At 42.3% G+C, this 16224-nt stretch overlaps 1 protein-coding gene across 9 annotated transcripts in view; it reads left to right on the forward strand.

The window, feature by feature from the left end:
- The window catches only part of NRXN3 (neurexin 3), a 1462434-nt gene that overhangs the window by 1302862 nt on the left and 143348 nt on the right, over positions 1-16224 (forward strand). For 4 of the 9 annotated variants that reach the window (XM_043516016.1, XM_043516015.1, XM_043516018.1 and 1 more), the window contains 3 exons: positions 6267-6356; positions 13322-13381; positions 14725-15032. In XM_043516016.1, the coding sequence (XP_043371951.1) occupies positions 6267-6356; positions 13322-13381; positions 14725-15032 (458 nt within the window). The remainder of the gene's footprint in view (positions 1-6266; positions 6357-13321; positions 13382-14724; positions 15033-16224) is intronic. The other 5 variants (XM_043516021.1, XM_043516019.1, XM_043516020.1 and 2 more) reach the window with 2 other exon arrangements.

The raw sequence follows: 16224 nt of genomic DNA on the forward strand, positions 1-16224 counted from the left end.
CACTCTAGCAGCAGTATATCATCATTACTGGTGTCTGGACCAAGAAGCAACATTTGTCAGTGTCTGAATTGCTCTTTTACTTCAAGTGGCCTTAGAACCCATTTTGGTTTAGAAATGGTCTTAAATTGAGTAAAGCTTGTTTGTTTTCTTAAAGGAACCGTGAGAGAACATGCAAAATATTAGTTAGCAGTTTTCAGGAGGGAGTTTGGGAGGAAAATTCTACTTTACGCAGGGGTAATTTTCAACAACCCTTCCTAGACCATTGTGCTAAGCATCAGATATCCTGTAGGTTAAATGGGATTAAAATATGGGAAGAATTTTAAAGAGCTGTGATTACCCTCCCTAAACATGAAAACCCTGAAGCTTTCTTAGTCTGGGAGGAAAACTGAAGCCAAATTTCATGTAGGCAGTAATACTTGAAAGAGTCAGTCAGGTCTGACATCAGAGTTAATCCTAGATATAAATCCCCAGTGGGATCCAAATATTTGCTTTATCCAAATCTGCACCTAGTTGGAAGTGACAATGCTGTACATTTTTTGCAATCAGAGAGGAGAAAAAGTACTTGGAGGAATGTTTCTCTGGGAGCTGACTTCCCGTAATGGAATTAAAGTAGCAGTGTTACAGAAAATAATGCAGATTGATGCATGTATGGTTTTATTCTCCCATAGCTGGGAGTGAAAAGAATATCTTAAATGGGTGATTTCTGTTGGTACTAATAAGAGCTAAGCAGATAAATCCCATGGGTAAAAAGACCCATTCATATTCAAATGACCACAAGTAGCAAAACTAATCACCAGAACTTTTTCATAATGAATGGGATCCTGCACTCCTTTCATATGCACTGGAATTCTTAATGCAAAAGGACTGCAGGGTTTAATCTAATTTTTGTTTAAAGTAAACTATAATCTCTCCAGTCATCTCTGTGGTTTTTTTTTCAAAGAAAATGTTGGATCAGAGCTGGACTCAAGAAAGTTAAAAATGGCTGGATGGTTTGAGCGGAGTGAGGGTTGCTTGTTTTATGGGGGTTGGAAGGTGTGTACATGTGGTTTCTTGAAAGAGATGGCACTAAGGTCTCATGAGAAGCCATCACTTAACATTTCTGTATCTGAAGAGAAACACTGACATTATAGCTTGAAGACTGATGAGGTCAGTTCTTTTCACAAATGGGGTCATTTCCTGTTGAAAACCCTGTGTTACTTTTTATAGAAACTCTCGTATTAATTTATTGTTTTTAAAAGCACAACTCAATATCAATATTAATTTAAGGCGATTTATGAGTGTGTAATGGTGCTTACTCTGCTGAATATTCCAGGCATTTAACAAGGGGAAACATGCTCTTTAAATCAGTCTTGTAAATGGGGATATGTCGATGAACATATTCTCATGCACATGTTCTTAAAACCGTTCTTACTAATGTCTGAGGTAAAGGAGATAAAATTTTAAAAACAGAAACATGAATAGATGCTAAGAGCAGGTACTAATGTGCTAATTTAAACCATTTTGAATTTTCTAATGTCCTTCGCACTTTCATAGCTTTTAAAGGTATGATTTTTCACATATATATTACTATTGGAGGCTATGCCTGCAAAACAAAATAATAATAATAATAACATAAACTTAAACCTGAGTTTAAAAAATCTTTAAAGATGCGGTGGGGAATAGTTATGCCCCTTCTGGTTTTCAGGAAGGTCTAGGATTGACTCATAGAAGCAGTTTCATCCAGTCTACCCTTTACAACTCTGTTACCCTTTCCCATTTCCTCCCCACCTGAGTTTTGCCAACCTCTCTTCCTGGAACAGTTTCCTACCTTCCTGAAGATATTTGAAGCACAAGATGATTCAAGTGGGAGAGCATAAAATCAAATTTTGTAGCAACGTAGAGTCTTCCAACACTGGCTTGACCTAATTGTCTTTGCAGTCTGTGCTCTGCATTAGCGAGATGTCATATGACACTAATTTTTCTTCATCTTTTTTATTTACTGGGGCAAAAGGCAAGAGGTCCTGAGCACCTGTAACTCCCACTGGGCCAAATCCTTAGATCCGTACTCCTTATTCTGGGAAAACTCCCTTTATCTTTATTGGAAAGTTTCCTGAGTAAAAACTGAGTCACTCTGACTGAAGTCCATGGGAGTTTTCCCTAATAAGGAGTGAGTAAAAAGTAAGGATCTCAGAATTTATGAAGCCCTATGAGAATTGCAATTGATTTGCACCCCTCAGATTTTGGCAAATTAATATCTGGTCAAATCATACAATTTTATCTTCAACTCCTATGGACATCCTAAATTCCTATTGCCTCTGTAGAATAGATATAGTATCAGGCTCTCAGTACACACTCAGTCCTTTCTCAGAAAAAACTTTCAGAATGCAGCAAACCAAATTTCCCTTAAGGAAGACCTGCTGTACACAAACATAATTACTAAGAGCACAGATTCTGTAGCAGAGAAAGGAATAATGCATTGATGAAAGGCCTGATAAAGAACCAAAATGCCTTACTAGTTGGTCATAAGAAATGTTGCACCAGAAAATGAATTGTGTCCATAGTGTATTGTGTCTACATTCATCATTGTTGCTACTCTTCCAAGGACAGCAAAACTGTTTCCCTCAGTTCTCCACAGGAGTCCATACTTTACCATCCTTGACTTAGTATGAGTTGCCCTACCAGCATGGGGACTTTTTCAGAGGAGTTTATCTGTTAGAACAAGAAACTGAAGAAACACCTGGCTTCCATGATTGACAAAGAAGCATTAAGACAATGACCTCAGTCTGTATTAATCAGCAGATGCTTATTAATGTAAAGACATAAAACTCTTATTCTGCTGCTGAATATTTTTCTGTCTAGTTTAGTTTCTTGTATATATACTCTCAGCACTTCAAGACATTTCCCAGGCCCAGTGTTGAATGTGGCTTAAAATGTCTGTTCATGAAGATATGCTCATAAAAGTAAAGAACTGACTTTTGAACTCTTTATTGGTGTTGATATGATTCAGGTTTGCTGGGAATATGCATACAGGTAAATGACGGTCTCTGCAGTCATTCTGAGGCACCATGGTACAGTGCTAATCTGATATGAAGCATGATTGATAGAGTGCACTTCCAATATTTTACTTTACCTGTCCAGTTTAGTCACCTGAGACTAGGATAGAGGAACAGATACAGCAAAGAGCACTGTGTGTTGGCCCACTACTTAATTGGATGTTTCTTCCATGGGAAGGAGAAGTATTCATAGCAGTCTTGTGAAAGGACACTTGCCCACAATGGACTTCCTTCAGGGAAGAAGAGAAATGGCTGACTTCCCAGGGTCACTATAGGGAATTAACTCAGTCATCTCCCCATAGCAGGTTTTTTCATGCTCAACTGGCTGAAAATTTGTCCTTTGCTCCAACCTAAAAACCAGACTTTTGCATGTTAAGTGTTCTGACCAGAGGTGTTAATCGAATCCAAGTTGTTTTCTGCTTTACCTCTGAATTTAAGGAAATGCAGCTACATTTTTTATAAATCTTTCTTAACATTACTTCTGTGTTATATCAAACATGAATTTTTATCACATTAAGTCCTGTTAATGTCTATCACAGTAGCTCCCCCTCTCTCACACAGTAGTTGGTGAAAATCACTTCTACCTGATTTTATCCTGCAGAGGGCAGCTAGTACATTACTCAGTTAGCATTTCCAAGCTATACATGTACAGGAAGGATTATGGAGCATGTGTGATTTAACAGTCACTGCTCCCCCTATGGTGGCATCTGATGTTGAATGGGTGGAGCATCTTGCCAGCTGTTAGTCACACATTTTTCAAGTCCTGTTTTTATATTGCCATACCAGAGTCTAGCATCTGATTTGGAATAAACAAATAAATATGAAGTCATTTTAACTGATTCCTTCTTTATCTTATACCACAGATGGGTATGTGGCATTTAGAAACAAATACACCCCAAGACATGAGGGTGGTTACTGATTCCTGAACTTACGCTTATTTAAAACAAACAAGCAATAGCACTACAGTTAATAATAGTGTTAATGCAGTGAGATGAGCTCTTACTCCAGCTTGCTATCATATTTTTTTAATGAAAGTCTGTCTTTTGCTTTGTATGTGCATTTTAGCCCTAAACAAAAGCCTGAGAAATTGATCTGGAACTATTTGATCCATTTATTTGATCAAATTGTCTTAATATAAATAAAACCATTACATCAAAAATAAAGGCAGTCACAGAGTGGTTGTGGTTGGAGAAGAAGAAGAAACAACAATGAGCAAAACTCTGATTGAATCATAGAATCATAGAATCATAGAATATCAGGGTTGGAAGGGACCCCAGAAGGTCATCTAGTCCAACCCCCTGCTCAAAGCAGGACCAAGTCCCAGTTAAATCATCCCAGCTAGGGCTTTGTCAAGCCTGACCTTAAAAACCTCTAAGGAAGGAGATTCTACCACCTCCCTAGGTAACGCATTCCAGTGTTTCACCACCCTCTTAGTGAAAAAGTTTTTCCTAATATCCAATCTAAACCTCCCCCATTGCAACTTGAGACCATTACTCCTCGTTCTGTCATCTGCTACCATTGAGAACAGTCTAGAGCCATCCTCTTTGAAACCCCCTTTCAGGTAGTTGAAAGCAGCTATCAAATCCCCCCTCATTCTTCTCTTCTGCAGACTAAACAATCCCAGCTCCCTCAGCCTCTCCTCATAAGTCATGTGCTCTAGACCCCTAATCATTTTCGTTGCCCTTCGTTGTACTCTTTCCAATTTATCCACATCCTTCCTGTAGTGTGGGGCCCAAAACTGGACACAGTACTCCAGATGAGGCCTCACCAGTGTCGAATAGAGGGGAACGATCACGTCCCTCGATCTGCTCGCTATGCCCCTACTTATACAACCCAAAATGCCATTGGCCTTCTTGGCAACAAGGGCACACTGCTGACTCATATCCAGCTTCTCGTCCACTGTCACCCCTAGGTCCTTTTCCGCAGAACTGCTGCCGAGCCATTCGGTCCCTAGTCTGTAGCGGTGCATTGGATTCTTCCATCCTAAGTGCAGGACCCTGCATTTATCCTTATTGAACCTCATTAGATTTCTTTTGGCCCAATCCTCCAATTTGTCTAGGTCCTTCTGTATCCTATCCCTCCCCTCCAGCGTATCTACCACTCCTCCCAGTTTGGTATCATCCGCAAATTTGCTGAGAGTGCAATCCACACCATCCTCCAGATCATTTATGAAGATATTGAACAAAACGGGCCCCAGGACCGACCCCTGGGGCACTCCACTTGACACCGGCTGCCAACTAGACATGGAGCCATTGATCACTACCCGTTGAGCCCGACAATCTAGCCAGCTTTCTACCCACCTTATAGTGCATTCATCCAGCCCATACTTCCTTAACTTGCTGACAAGAATGCTGTGGGAGACCGTGTCAAAAGCTTTGCTCCCCTGTGTTGGAGATTGGGCTCAACCATGAGGTTCTGATCTGGATCTGACTTGTCCCAAGGTTATGGGAGTTCAGATCCAAAGTTTGGTTTAAGCCCATCTTATTATTTATATTGTACTTTATGACTGTTAAGGGCTCCCCACTAAAATACACCACATTGGAATGTCTTGTTGCAAAACTCCCGTTGACTTCAATTGGTGCAGGCCCAAGCCTTCATGCAGGTTTGGTTGCCACTTCCTTCCCTTTCCTGTTTTCCCTCTCATGTCTCCTGTCTCCCCCATCCTATGATCCTCTTAGTTTGTTTCTGCTGTGTCCTTTTGACATGTGGTTCATGTGTTGCCTCAAATCTGTCCCTTTTCTCTCTTTCCATATGTATTCCACTGCCCCCATATCTCCCGCTGCCACCCACCCATCCACCTTCTTACCTACCAACTAAAAGAGGATCCAGAACGTCACTCAAGGCAACATGCCTGTGCAATCGACATATTGTGCCACATATATTGCCATCAGTGTTATAGTCTGACCATAACATTTTTCAAAATTTTCAACCTACATCATCAGGTAGCCCAGTGTCTCACATTGCAAATTAGATATTTGTGGCTTTTAACCAAGGTGGACAAAAGAGCGAGATCTTTTTCTTAAGATTTAAACACTTTGATCCTTCCAGAATTCCAAGCAATGAGTGAATAACTTTTCTCCACCTCACCAAAGAAGATAAAGCTCTCTTTCTATATATACATTTATTTATATTAAATAAATTCATAAAAACAAAACAAAAAAAATCTAGGATGTTTTTTAATGATTTCATTGACTTTTCAGATTGTTTTTTTAAGCTGTGTTTTAAACTTTAAAGGCAACACTGATAGTGAACGGTTCCAAATGGTAAAACAGAAAATTCCCTTCAAATATAACCGGCCCGTAGAAGAGTGGCTGCAGGAAAAAGGTAACAGTTATTAAAAGTTTCATTTTAAACCCATTTGATTCTAAATCCTCATTTTTAAAGCCTGCAAATAAATGTTTCTTAAATGATAATCGCCTGCTGCATAAATGGTTGTTTTAATTTTCATTATAATTTGTGTCAGCATCCACCTGCCATATGTTGATAAATCATGCTATAATACATTGCTATTAAAATTAAGTTAAAGGGACGGAATTCTAAGCTTGCTATCAAAAGTAATGACAAACAAGCAAAAATTCAGGAACTGCTTAAAACAAAACAAAATGCAACAACATGTATTATGGCAATTTAACCACTGCATGATCTTCCTATTTTAATTTGTTTTTAAACTACATCTATATTTTTATTATCAAAGTTTTCTTAAAAGTTTTTTCAAACCCAGTTGTTAAACCGTGTCCTGTAAGATTTTTCTTTCATTAGTGTGGCTTGCAGTTACAGCTGCATGTCTCTTAATTGTTTTAACATAATTAACAATTTTAAAAAATGTTGTAGGGAAAACATTTTTTTAACATTTTCATTTAAACTAAAATAAAGGAGACAGAGACAGATTGTTCTGTCTTTTTATGTTAAATTTGAAGGGTTTTGAAGTGCAGTTTTAACATTTTTCTTATTTTATTTTTGTAATTTATGGGACAAATTCTTCTCTAACTCACACCCCAGGCAACCCTATAGATTTCCATGTATGGGTACACATCCCCAGTTCATCAAAGCACTTAAGTGCATGCTTGACTCCCCTTGACTTCAGAGATTTAAGCATGTGCTTAAGGGATTTGCTGAAATGGGCTCTGTAACAGCATAGAATCTGTTTCTATACCAGTAATTTGTGGGAGAGGTGAAAATTATTTCATGCACTTAAGACCTATTTCAAAGCCTGTTAAAGCCAATGGAATTAATCACATTGACTTCATTGGGCTTTGGATCAGGCCCTTGATGATATATTGGAGATTAAGAGACAATCATATCTCCTCCTTGCAGCCTAAATGTGATGCTAAAAATAACTTATAACAGTTGAAATGCCCTGAAGTTTAGGAAAAGCAGAACAAAATCTTCTCTGGTTTCCTTTAAAGAAATTCCTGCTGATAAAAGGGAGTGATGGTTGGACTCAAATCTAGCATTTTCTGTGTTGATTCAGACTACAGATTTTACCAAAATACTCCAAAGAAGAAAAGCAATATACTGTAAGGTGGATAAATACCCTTTAGGAATTTTGCACTTCCTTATCTCAGGGGTTTAGCGAATTGCTCTCACCAGCCTTAATTGTGTTGGGGACTAGAGGAACTTTAACTGCAATTAAAATATTTTCATGCTAAGGGTCTGATCCTGCAAAGTGCTGTGCACATTCACCTCCCCCATTGACTTCACTGAAACCTGACAGCATTCCCCACCACACAGGATTGGAGCCCTCCCTGTGCAATGTGTGACTGTAGCAAAAATATTTGTAAAGCAATATTAACCCATTAAGAGCAGCGGGAGGAGGTCAGTTAAGGTGGATAGGTCTCTTTGCCACTGCGGGTTTACTGAACATTTCATTTGAGCCAACTAGCAAAGAGAGAATGAGATAGTAGTGTTGAGAAAATGCTCATTGAGTCTCAACGAGTTGCGCTGTTAATTTGCATGAGCTGATTAAAAAAATTAAAGTTTAACATTAAAAAGTGGATAATATTGTTTCAATAATTTCAAATCGATAAAATCCTTTTAACACTAAAGACAACGATTGCCTCACTTTTGTTAAAACAGATGCATGTCTGACTCCGTGATGCAGCTCATGTGCTTGAGAAACCTGTCCTTGTTTTGTTTACTTAATCTTTTGGTTTTTCTTTGAATCCTTTATTTTATGCCCTTGCTTCTCCAAGTCTGAGCTTTTAAGCATGCCAAGGCATTTTCATTTGTAAACCATCCCAAAGTTTTGACCTGGGGTTTGCTATTCTGTGGATGACAATGCTTTGTTAAAAGACAATCACAAAAGGGCAATGGGATCTAAGCTAGTTGGTCTCGGAGAACCCAGGCAAACTCTGGACATGGGGCGTGTTTGTGCTAGAAGGATATATAATGTTTTTGTTAACATAAAAGAAAATTGAGTCTTGGCAATTGGTGTGATATAAAGACATCGTGCACTGTGACAGTGTGACAATGATAGAACATAGTTTTGTTCCACCATGCCAAGATGGATGTATCCTTTTAAATAACATGGTTACCACTAAGTGGAAAGATTTAATAAGTAACCATTCACCCATCCACTCGTCCATTCATTTACCCACTCAGTCATCCACCCGGTCATCTATCCATCTCCTAATGTATCAAGAAAGCCGTTTGTCAGAAGCCCTTGTAAAGATGATGAGTGAAAGGGTAAATAGCTATCAAAATACAGCATGATAAATAGATGGATGGATAGATTGATCAAAGAAACAGCATATAGAATAGCTCTCTGCCGGATGTGAATTCTTGGCATGAATAAGGTAAAATTAAACAATTTTTAATTATCATGAATTTCTTAAAATTGCCATAGATATGGTGCTGATTTGATAGCACTGTTACTTTATTCAGAATGATCATATAGTTCATTCTTGGAGAAACAATATAATATAGAACCTTTCTGGATGTTAATCTACTAGAAGAGTTAAAGCTACTGTCCAGTGTCACCAAAAGGAGAAAAATATTCATGTTTATATTGTTTTTTAATTTTTAGTTTTATAATCTGGATTTTAAAAATCTAATAAAAAGCACCCTATCTTGCAAACTGTATTCACATGAGTAGACCTAGTAACACCTGAATACAGCTGACTTCACTGGGATTATTCGTGTGAGTAAAGAAAAGAGAATTGGGCTTAATCTTCTCAATGCATATATTGATAACAAAACCAGAGTCGGTCAACAGAATGCATTTGAGCCTGCTGGTGTTCAAGGGTTTGGCCAGGTAAGGAAGAGAAGTAGCCATAAGCACTATGAAAAAAGGACTGATCCTGCAAATCCTTGCTCACAAAAATAATTCTTACTCATATGAGTTGAATGGTCCTACTTGCATGAGCAGTTCCTGCTCCTGTGTTAGTCCCTGCTCCCTGCTCCCGAATTAGGCTTTTTAATAATGCCCCCAAACTCTGACTTAGGGGTATGGAACAGACACTGTTGCCTAAGGTTTCACTGACACTGAAAGGGGCAAATTCTTCATAAGAATTTTCTTGGTGAGCATAGATATCAAAATGAGAGTGAACAAATAGTTCACTGAGACATAAAACCTGGAGTTGTGCAAAGTTTTACACAACAGTTTGAAAATTTTAACATACATTTGCCACTTTTGCAACCCTTATTAATAAGAAAAGCTTAATAAGTAGAGAGCTAGGTGGAAAATAAGGATCCAAGTCTGCAAACCTTACTCACATTGAGTAGCACTTATTCAGGTGAGTCAGGTCTTTGGAGTCAATAGGACAATTTTGTGAGAGTTAGTTCTACTCAGTGTGAATAAGTATTGCAGAATCAAGCCATAGATAAACTAGAAGAAGGGAAGTCTGACATGGCTCTGGAATTCCACAGATTTCATCTTTTGGACATTTTTCATTCATTTCATCCACTTGTTTCCTTTATGCTCATTCAAGTACAGACATCTCACACCAGAGTTATGAGTTAGGAATGACTCTTCATAGAGAAACCCAACAAGTGATTGTCCTTTTAGCAAGCACAGCTTTAGTACCAGTGCTGCGTTCGGTAGTAGCTGCATGCATTGTGTTCAGCTCTTGGACTAGAAGAGCTCATTATTAAAAAAAACCAACACAATAAAGTTCATACTTTACTGGCCTGAGGCCATACCCATGTGGTAGATGTTCCTAGAATATTAGAGGGCAGAGAGAACTGAGAAGTGGTGAAGACGGTAGAATATGTGTCAACATTAGTGTGGTGGCTGTTGTCTCTGACAAGAAAATGGAGCTATCCTAGATAGTTGTAAGGATGTGTTATGGGCATGGGTTAAAGTAAAAGGAGAGCATTGGGGAGTCCAGCTACCCTCCTCTACTAAAAGCATAGAGAAAGCACTCCACTTCTCTTCATCTTCCTGGCTCGGGGAGCTCAGCTACCTCTCATCACTTGTGGGGGTAGCAAGGACTCACCACGCATTAGAATCTGAAATGGGAACAGCAGGAAGAGCTGGGGACTGGCTGAGGAAATGGCTGGGTCTTCCACCACTGAGGGAAGAAACAGAGACATCTGATAAGAGAAGTGATGTTTCCTATCTGTCTCTACTACAGTCAGATCTGCCTCCTCACTAGCTCCCTTACCTTCCCTCCAGGTTGATAGAGGAAAAAGGAGACCCTGGTTCCCTGCTGCATGATACGAAGGGGTTAGAAATGGAAACAACTGGTCCTTCATCAGCTCTCCCTCCATTATAGGAGGACAATATGTCAAGTGTAGCAAAATGGCCCTGTCATCTCTTTTATCCTTCCAGGCACTCCACGCTGAGGGGAAGGGCAAAGGGAAGAATGTGGTGCTTAATTTGTAATGAAACAGGTGCTGGGGCTCAAGCAATTAGGTGCCCAGGGCTCAAGCATTTTTTTTTACTTTCATAACTGATGCGGCAAACCCAGAGGAGTCAGGGCTATAAACTGCCAAACCAAGAGGTGCTGGAGCTCAGCCCTGGCACAAATTAAGCACTGGTGACACAGGATGGAAGTGAGTAGAGAACAGGGCAGGTGCAACAATATTTTGCGACCTAGGCGAAACTTCCATCTCGCGCCCCCTGCCCCGCACATTGGTTCATTGAGGGGCAAATCTCAATGAGCCTTTATAGACCCCAGGGGCCAGCTGTGCCCAGGGGCTGCTCCCCACACCAGGTTCCCCCCTCCCCACCCCCTGAACTCCCCTAGAGGGTGCACAGCCCCCCCCCCCCATGAGCCCTCCCCACTCTACCCTGGCAGCCCCTGCCCCGAGTCCACTCACTGGCTTTGCTGGGCTTGGTGCCTTCCAGAGGCACCAGAGAGCCAGAGCGTCCCGCTTGTGGCGGTAGCGAGCCCCAGCCACGGAGGAGGTGGCGCGACACGGGGGCAGCAGCCCGGCAAAGGCAGCGCCACCGCTAGCGGGGAGCAGCCGTGCCCTCCGCCCCTCCTGCCCAGACTGTGGCCCGGCACCCCGCCCCCTGGGGGCTCCTGCAGGCCGCAGCGGATGCATGCGGGCACTGGCCCCCATGTTCCCCCCACCTCCACCCTCACCTGGGGTTACCATATTTCAACAATCAAAAAAGGGGATGGGGGGAGAGCCCTGCCCCATCCACTCCCTCCCACTTCCCACCTCTTGACTGCCCCCCTCAGAACTCCCAACCCCCTCTCCCGCTCCTTGTCCCCTGACTGCCCCCTCCTGGGACCCTTGCCCCTAACTGCCCCCCAGATCCCCACCCCCTACCTAAGCCTCCCTGTTTCTTGTCCTCTGACTGCCCCCTCCTGAACCCCCCCATCCTAACTGCCCCCCTAGGACCCTTCCCATCCCCTGACTGCCCCAACTCTTATCCACACCCCTGCCCCAAGACAGACCCCCGGGACTCCCACACCCCATCTAACTGCTCCCCACCCCCTGACAGGACCCGCAGAACTCCCGACCCATCTAACCCCCCTGCTCCCTGTCCCCTGACTGCTCCAATCCCTCTCCACACCCCCGCCCCCTGACAGGCCCCCCCCAGAACTTCCGACCCATCCAACCCTCCCCCTGCTCCCTGATTGCCCCCTGGCCAGGACTCCCCTTACCATGCCCATACCGGTCAGACACTGGCTCCATGTGGAGGCACAACATGCTGCCAGGCTGCCACACACACATCCCCTCCCCAGGAGAGTGCTGAGGCAGCAGGAGGGGCGGTGCCAGCTCACACGCCCAGGAGCTGCAGAACCCGAGCGCGGTGAAGGGCGTGCCGGGGGGCTGCCGTCCGCATGCGTCTGCTGCAGCCTACAGGAGCCCCCGGGGGGAGGGGGGTGCCGGCTGCAGCCTGGGCAGGAGGGGCGGGGGCCGTGGCTGCTCCACGCTAGCGGCACCGCTGCCTTTGCAGGGTTGCTGCCCCTCTGCGCCGCACCAGCTCCTCCATGGCTGGGGCTCGCAAGCCGACATTCTGGCTCTCTGGTGCCTCTGGAAGGCGGGTCTTCCCTGCCGATCCAGGGCACCGCTTTTTGGTGCCTCCATCACTTGGTGCCCTAGGCGACCGCCTAATTCACCTAGTGGTTGCATCGGCCCTGGTAGAGAGGGAGGAAAGGGAGGAAACATAATGAGAAATTGAGAGAATATGAGAGAGAGGAGAATGAACAAGTAAGGAACAGGTATTCACAGGGAAACTGAAACACTAATGGAACGAGTGGAGTGACCTAAAATAAGGAAGAAAAGAAAACTCAAGGGATGCAGCAAGTCACAAGAATATAAACTGTTGTACCCTGTCTTTTGATGTAAAAATGTACATTATTGTTTGCACTAGATCTCAGGGGAGTGTTTGAAAACAAAGAGGGGGCTTGAGAGAGCTGCATTTTAATAGGAGATGCTCACAGGAACCTAGTATGCTTTGAGATAGGAGAGGGGATAAGCTACTTTGGTTTTACACGGTGGGGGCCTGTGGTTTTGGTGCATGTTTGTTGATGTTTTAATGGAACATAACTTGCCTCTGGTAAGTTAAAAATCTCCTGAAATGCAGGAAAATGCATCAGTTATTTCAATATTTTCCAGGGGAAAGACTCAGTGCTCCCTCCATTTTTATTTTTTGATTTTACATCAGTACAGATCCTCCATCCTGGTCAAGTCTAAATGTTGATATTTGTAGGTATGGGGGTGGGGAGCACTAGGGATGTGCACCCTGCCCCTACAACTCCATACATTACACGTACACATACACTTTTGCTTGGCTGGCTAGCGCCCTCCTTGGGGACAGGAACTCCTTTCAGATACATTTCTTCTCTTGTCCCCATTCTCTTCCCCATGGTCCATCCCGTCACCATAAGATGATGCAACACCGCATCACCACTTGACTTCAAGACCCGTCACGACGACCACCAAAATTGGTGAGCTCCCCCTCCTATTTTGATCTACTTTAACCACTGGCTTTGAAGGAATGAACAGTGGGATATAGGCTATGCTCTACTACATTCTGCACTTATCAGGTTGGACTAGAGAAAGAAAGTGGTGAGTGAGAGAGGGGAGAAGGAAGGGATGGGGACGTGTGCACATATCGTAAGAAAGGGGTGGTGGAGGGAAAACGTAATTGAATAATCCAGTAATACTTAATTTGACTCTACTTTGATTATCCTCCTGAGCTCTGGCCAGTTTGGTTCCCTGTTAATTCAGCAGATTCCATTGGCATGCCCCAAAACCTCACACAGAGAGTGACATAACAAACATTTGTTTGCACTGGATAGAACAATCATGGCTTTAATTTAGTCAACCCAGTGCAGCATGGAAAAGTGGGCCATATTTATAAATCAATTTTGTCTGGACGTCACTTGAATGGTCTGTGGGATTAGGAGAATTGGCAGCTGCTCCTAGGGTCCATTCTGAATAGATACATTCCTTCTGTAAACATGATATGAAATCCATACCTGACACACCTTATGTGACCTTGGGCAAGTCACTTAACCTATCTAGGCCTCAACTTCACCATCTATAAAAATGGGATAAAAACTGAGCTACCTCACAGGGGTGTTGTGAGGATTAATCACCTTAATTACTATATTGTTCACTATTCAAAGAACTTTGCTCTTTCATAACACCAGAAATGTCCATGTTTGGTGTTTCCAACTTTTAGATTTCTGATAACTATATTCCAGACCCAGACTCTTGCATTCAGCTATTCTAAATTCCCCATGCAGTCCAAAGATCAGCATCTCTTAGAGCATCTCTGTATGTTACCCTTTCCTGTCTGTTCACAGATCTCCTTCCCATTGACCATTCAGGGATCAAAGATATATATGTGTGTGCGTGTGTGTGTGTGTGTATATGTATATGTATATACATTGAGCTAAACCTAGAGAGATTTTATCATCTGGGTTGGTTTGCAGTCTCCAAAAGCTACTAGAGGAGACTAACCAGATTAAAACACTGCTTGTAATGAAAGATGGGCCAACGTCTCAAAGTTTGGATCCAGATCTGTGTTTGGGTCCAAACTTCCCCAGAATTTAGTTGCACATATGGAGGTGAGAGTGAGAGGTTCTAGAGCCAGTGTTCAGGCCCATCTCTACTATTAATGAGATTGAGACAGAAATTTGAAGCACTTCATTTCCACCCAACAGCCTCCACCACTGCCACTGGGGAACCTGCTTTTATATTCAGTCCACTCTGGCCAGGACTCATTATATGGTAAAGAAGGGGGGAAATGTCTGGCAATAATTTATTCACCCCCCTTCACTAGGACGACAGTTAACGATCTTCAACACCCAGGCGCAAATAGCCATTGGAGGGAAGGACAGAGGGCGTCCCTTCCAAGGCCAGCTCTCCGGTCTCTATTACAATGGCTTGAAAGTGCTGAACATGGCAGCAGAGAACAACCCCAATATTAAAATCAACGGAAGTGTCCGGCTGGTTGGAGAAGTCCCGTCCATTCTTGGAACAACACCCACAACCTCCATGCCACCAGAAATGTCTACTACAGTCATGGAAACCACCACAACCATGGCCACCACAACTACCCGAAAAAACCGCTCCCCACCCAGCATCCAGGTGAGCCATTTGATCAGATTTTTATGTATATGTCCTTGTTTAGTTAACCTGTTAGTTAAGCCCCTTGGACCAAATTCTGCACTGAGTTACAGGCCAGATAAGTCTGTTGACTTTCATGAGATTGTACAGGGAAAAAACCAACACAGAATTGGGCTCCTTTCTGCTTTGGTGAACTAACAGAAACTTCTGAATTATTACTGGGTATCATGTAACAGTGAGTACAAATTCTACTGTCAGACTGGTGCAACTCTATATCAGCGATGCTGCAGGAGTGTAGATGAGAATATGATTTGGGCCATGTTGTCTCCAAGTTGATGTGTGGGGAAAAAAATTACACTTAAAGGAATTTCAAAAGCCTAATGGGATGTGGATAGATTATTGTTTATTATTATTGCCATAGGTATTGCTGCAGTGGTGAAGTTCTTAATGTGGAAAAAAGAAAATGAGTATAGCATTCAGAGCGAGACATTCATGCTAATCTTACAGCCTTCTATTAGATAATGTGAAAGGGGCACTGTCAGATCAATTTCCTCCAAAATTTAGGTGTTGTAAAAACAAGCTTTTCTAAACTCTGTGACCAACAGAATCCTTTCTCATAAAATTTGAGTTTAAAAAAATCCACTGGAAACTGTTTTTTTGTTCAGATTTAACTGTCCTGATGTAGTGTCTGTAACCCAAAAAATTGCAGCACTTTTGTTCTTGTGTCAGAGCCTGAGTGTGGAATGGATTAGAAACCGATGAACAGTCTTGTTTGCTCATGGTCTGACTCTACACTGAGTAAAGAGTAAAATGTAAACAACCAACACTGATGTTGAAATGTGAATTAGATTTTTATGAATTCTTTCAGTAATCTATGATGATGTTAATAACACAGGTAAGGGAATTTAGCTTTATACTATATATGGGGCCAGACCCACAGCAGATGAAAATAACATATTTCCATTGACTTCAGCTGTGCAACACCGATTTACACTGGCTAAGAATCTGGCCTGTGATTTTAACGAGAGTGTTCCATTAGCGAAAGGAGTGGGGGAGGTGTGTTATTGTCCAAATAGATAATATCCTGCACTGATTACTCCTGCTTCTTTGAGACAGCTTTCCTTGGGCATTAATGTTGGTGGGTTTTGGGAAATGCAGGTTTAATGAAATCCAGGGCTGTCAGAACTGGTGATTTAATATCCCCTGCTTTCTC

The sequence above is a fragment of the Dermochelys coriacea genome, chromosome 6 (genome assembly GCF_009764565.3).
Source record: "Dermochelys coriacea isolate rDerCor1 chromosome 6, rDerCor1.pri.v4, whole genome shotgun sequence".
NCBI lineage: Eukaryota > Metazoa > Chordata > Testudines > Dermochelyidae > Dermochelys > Dermochelys coriacea.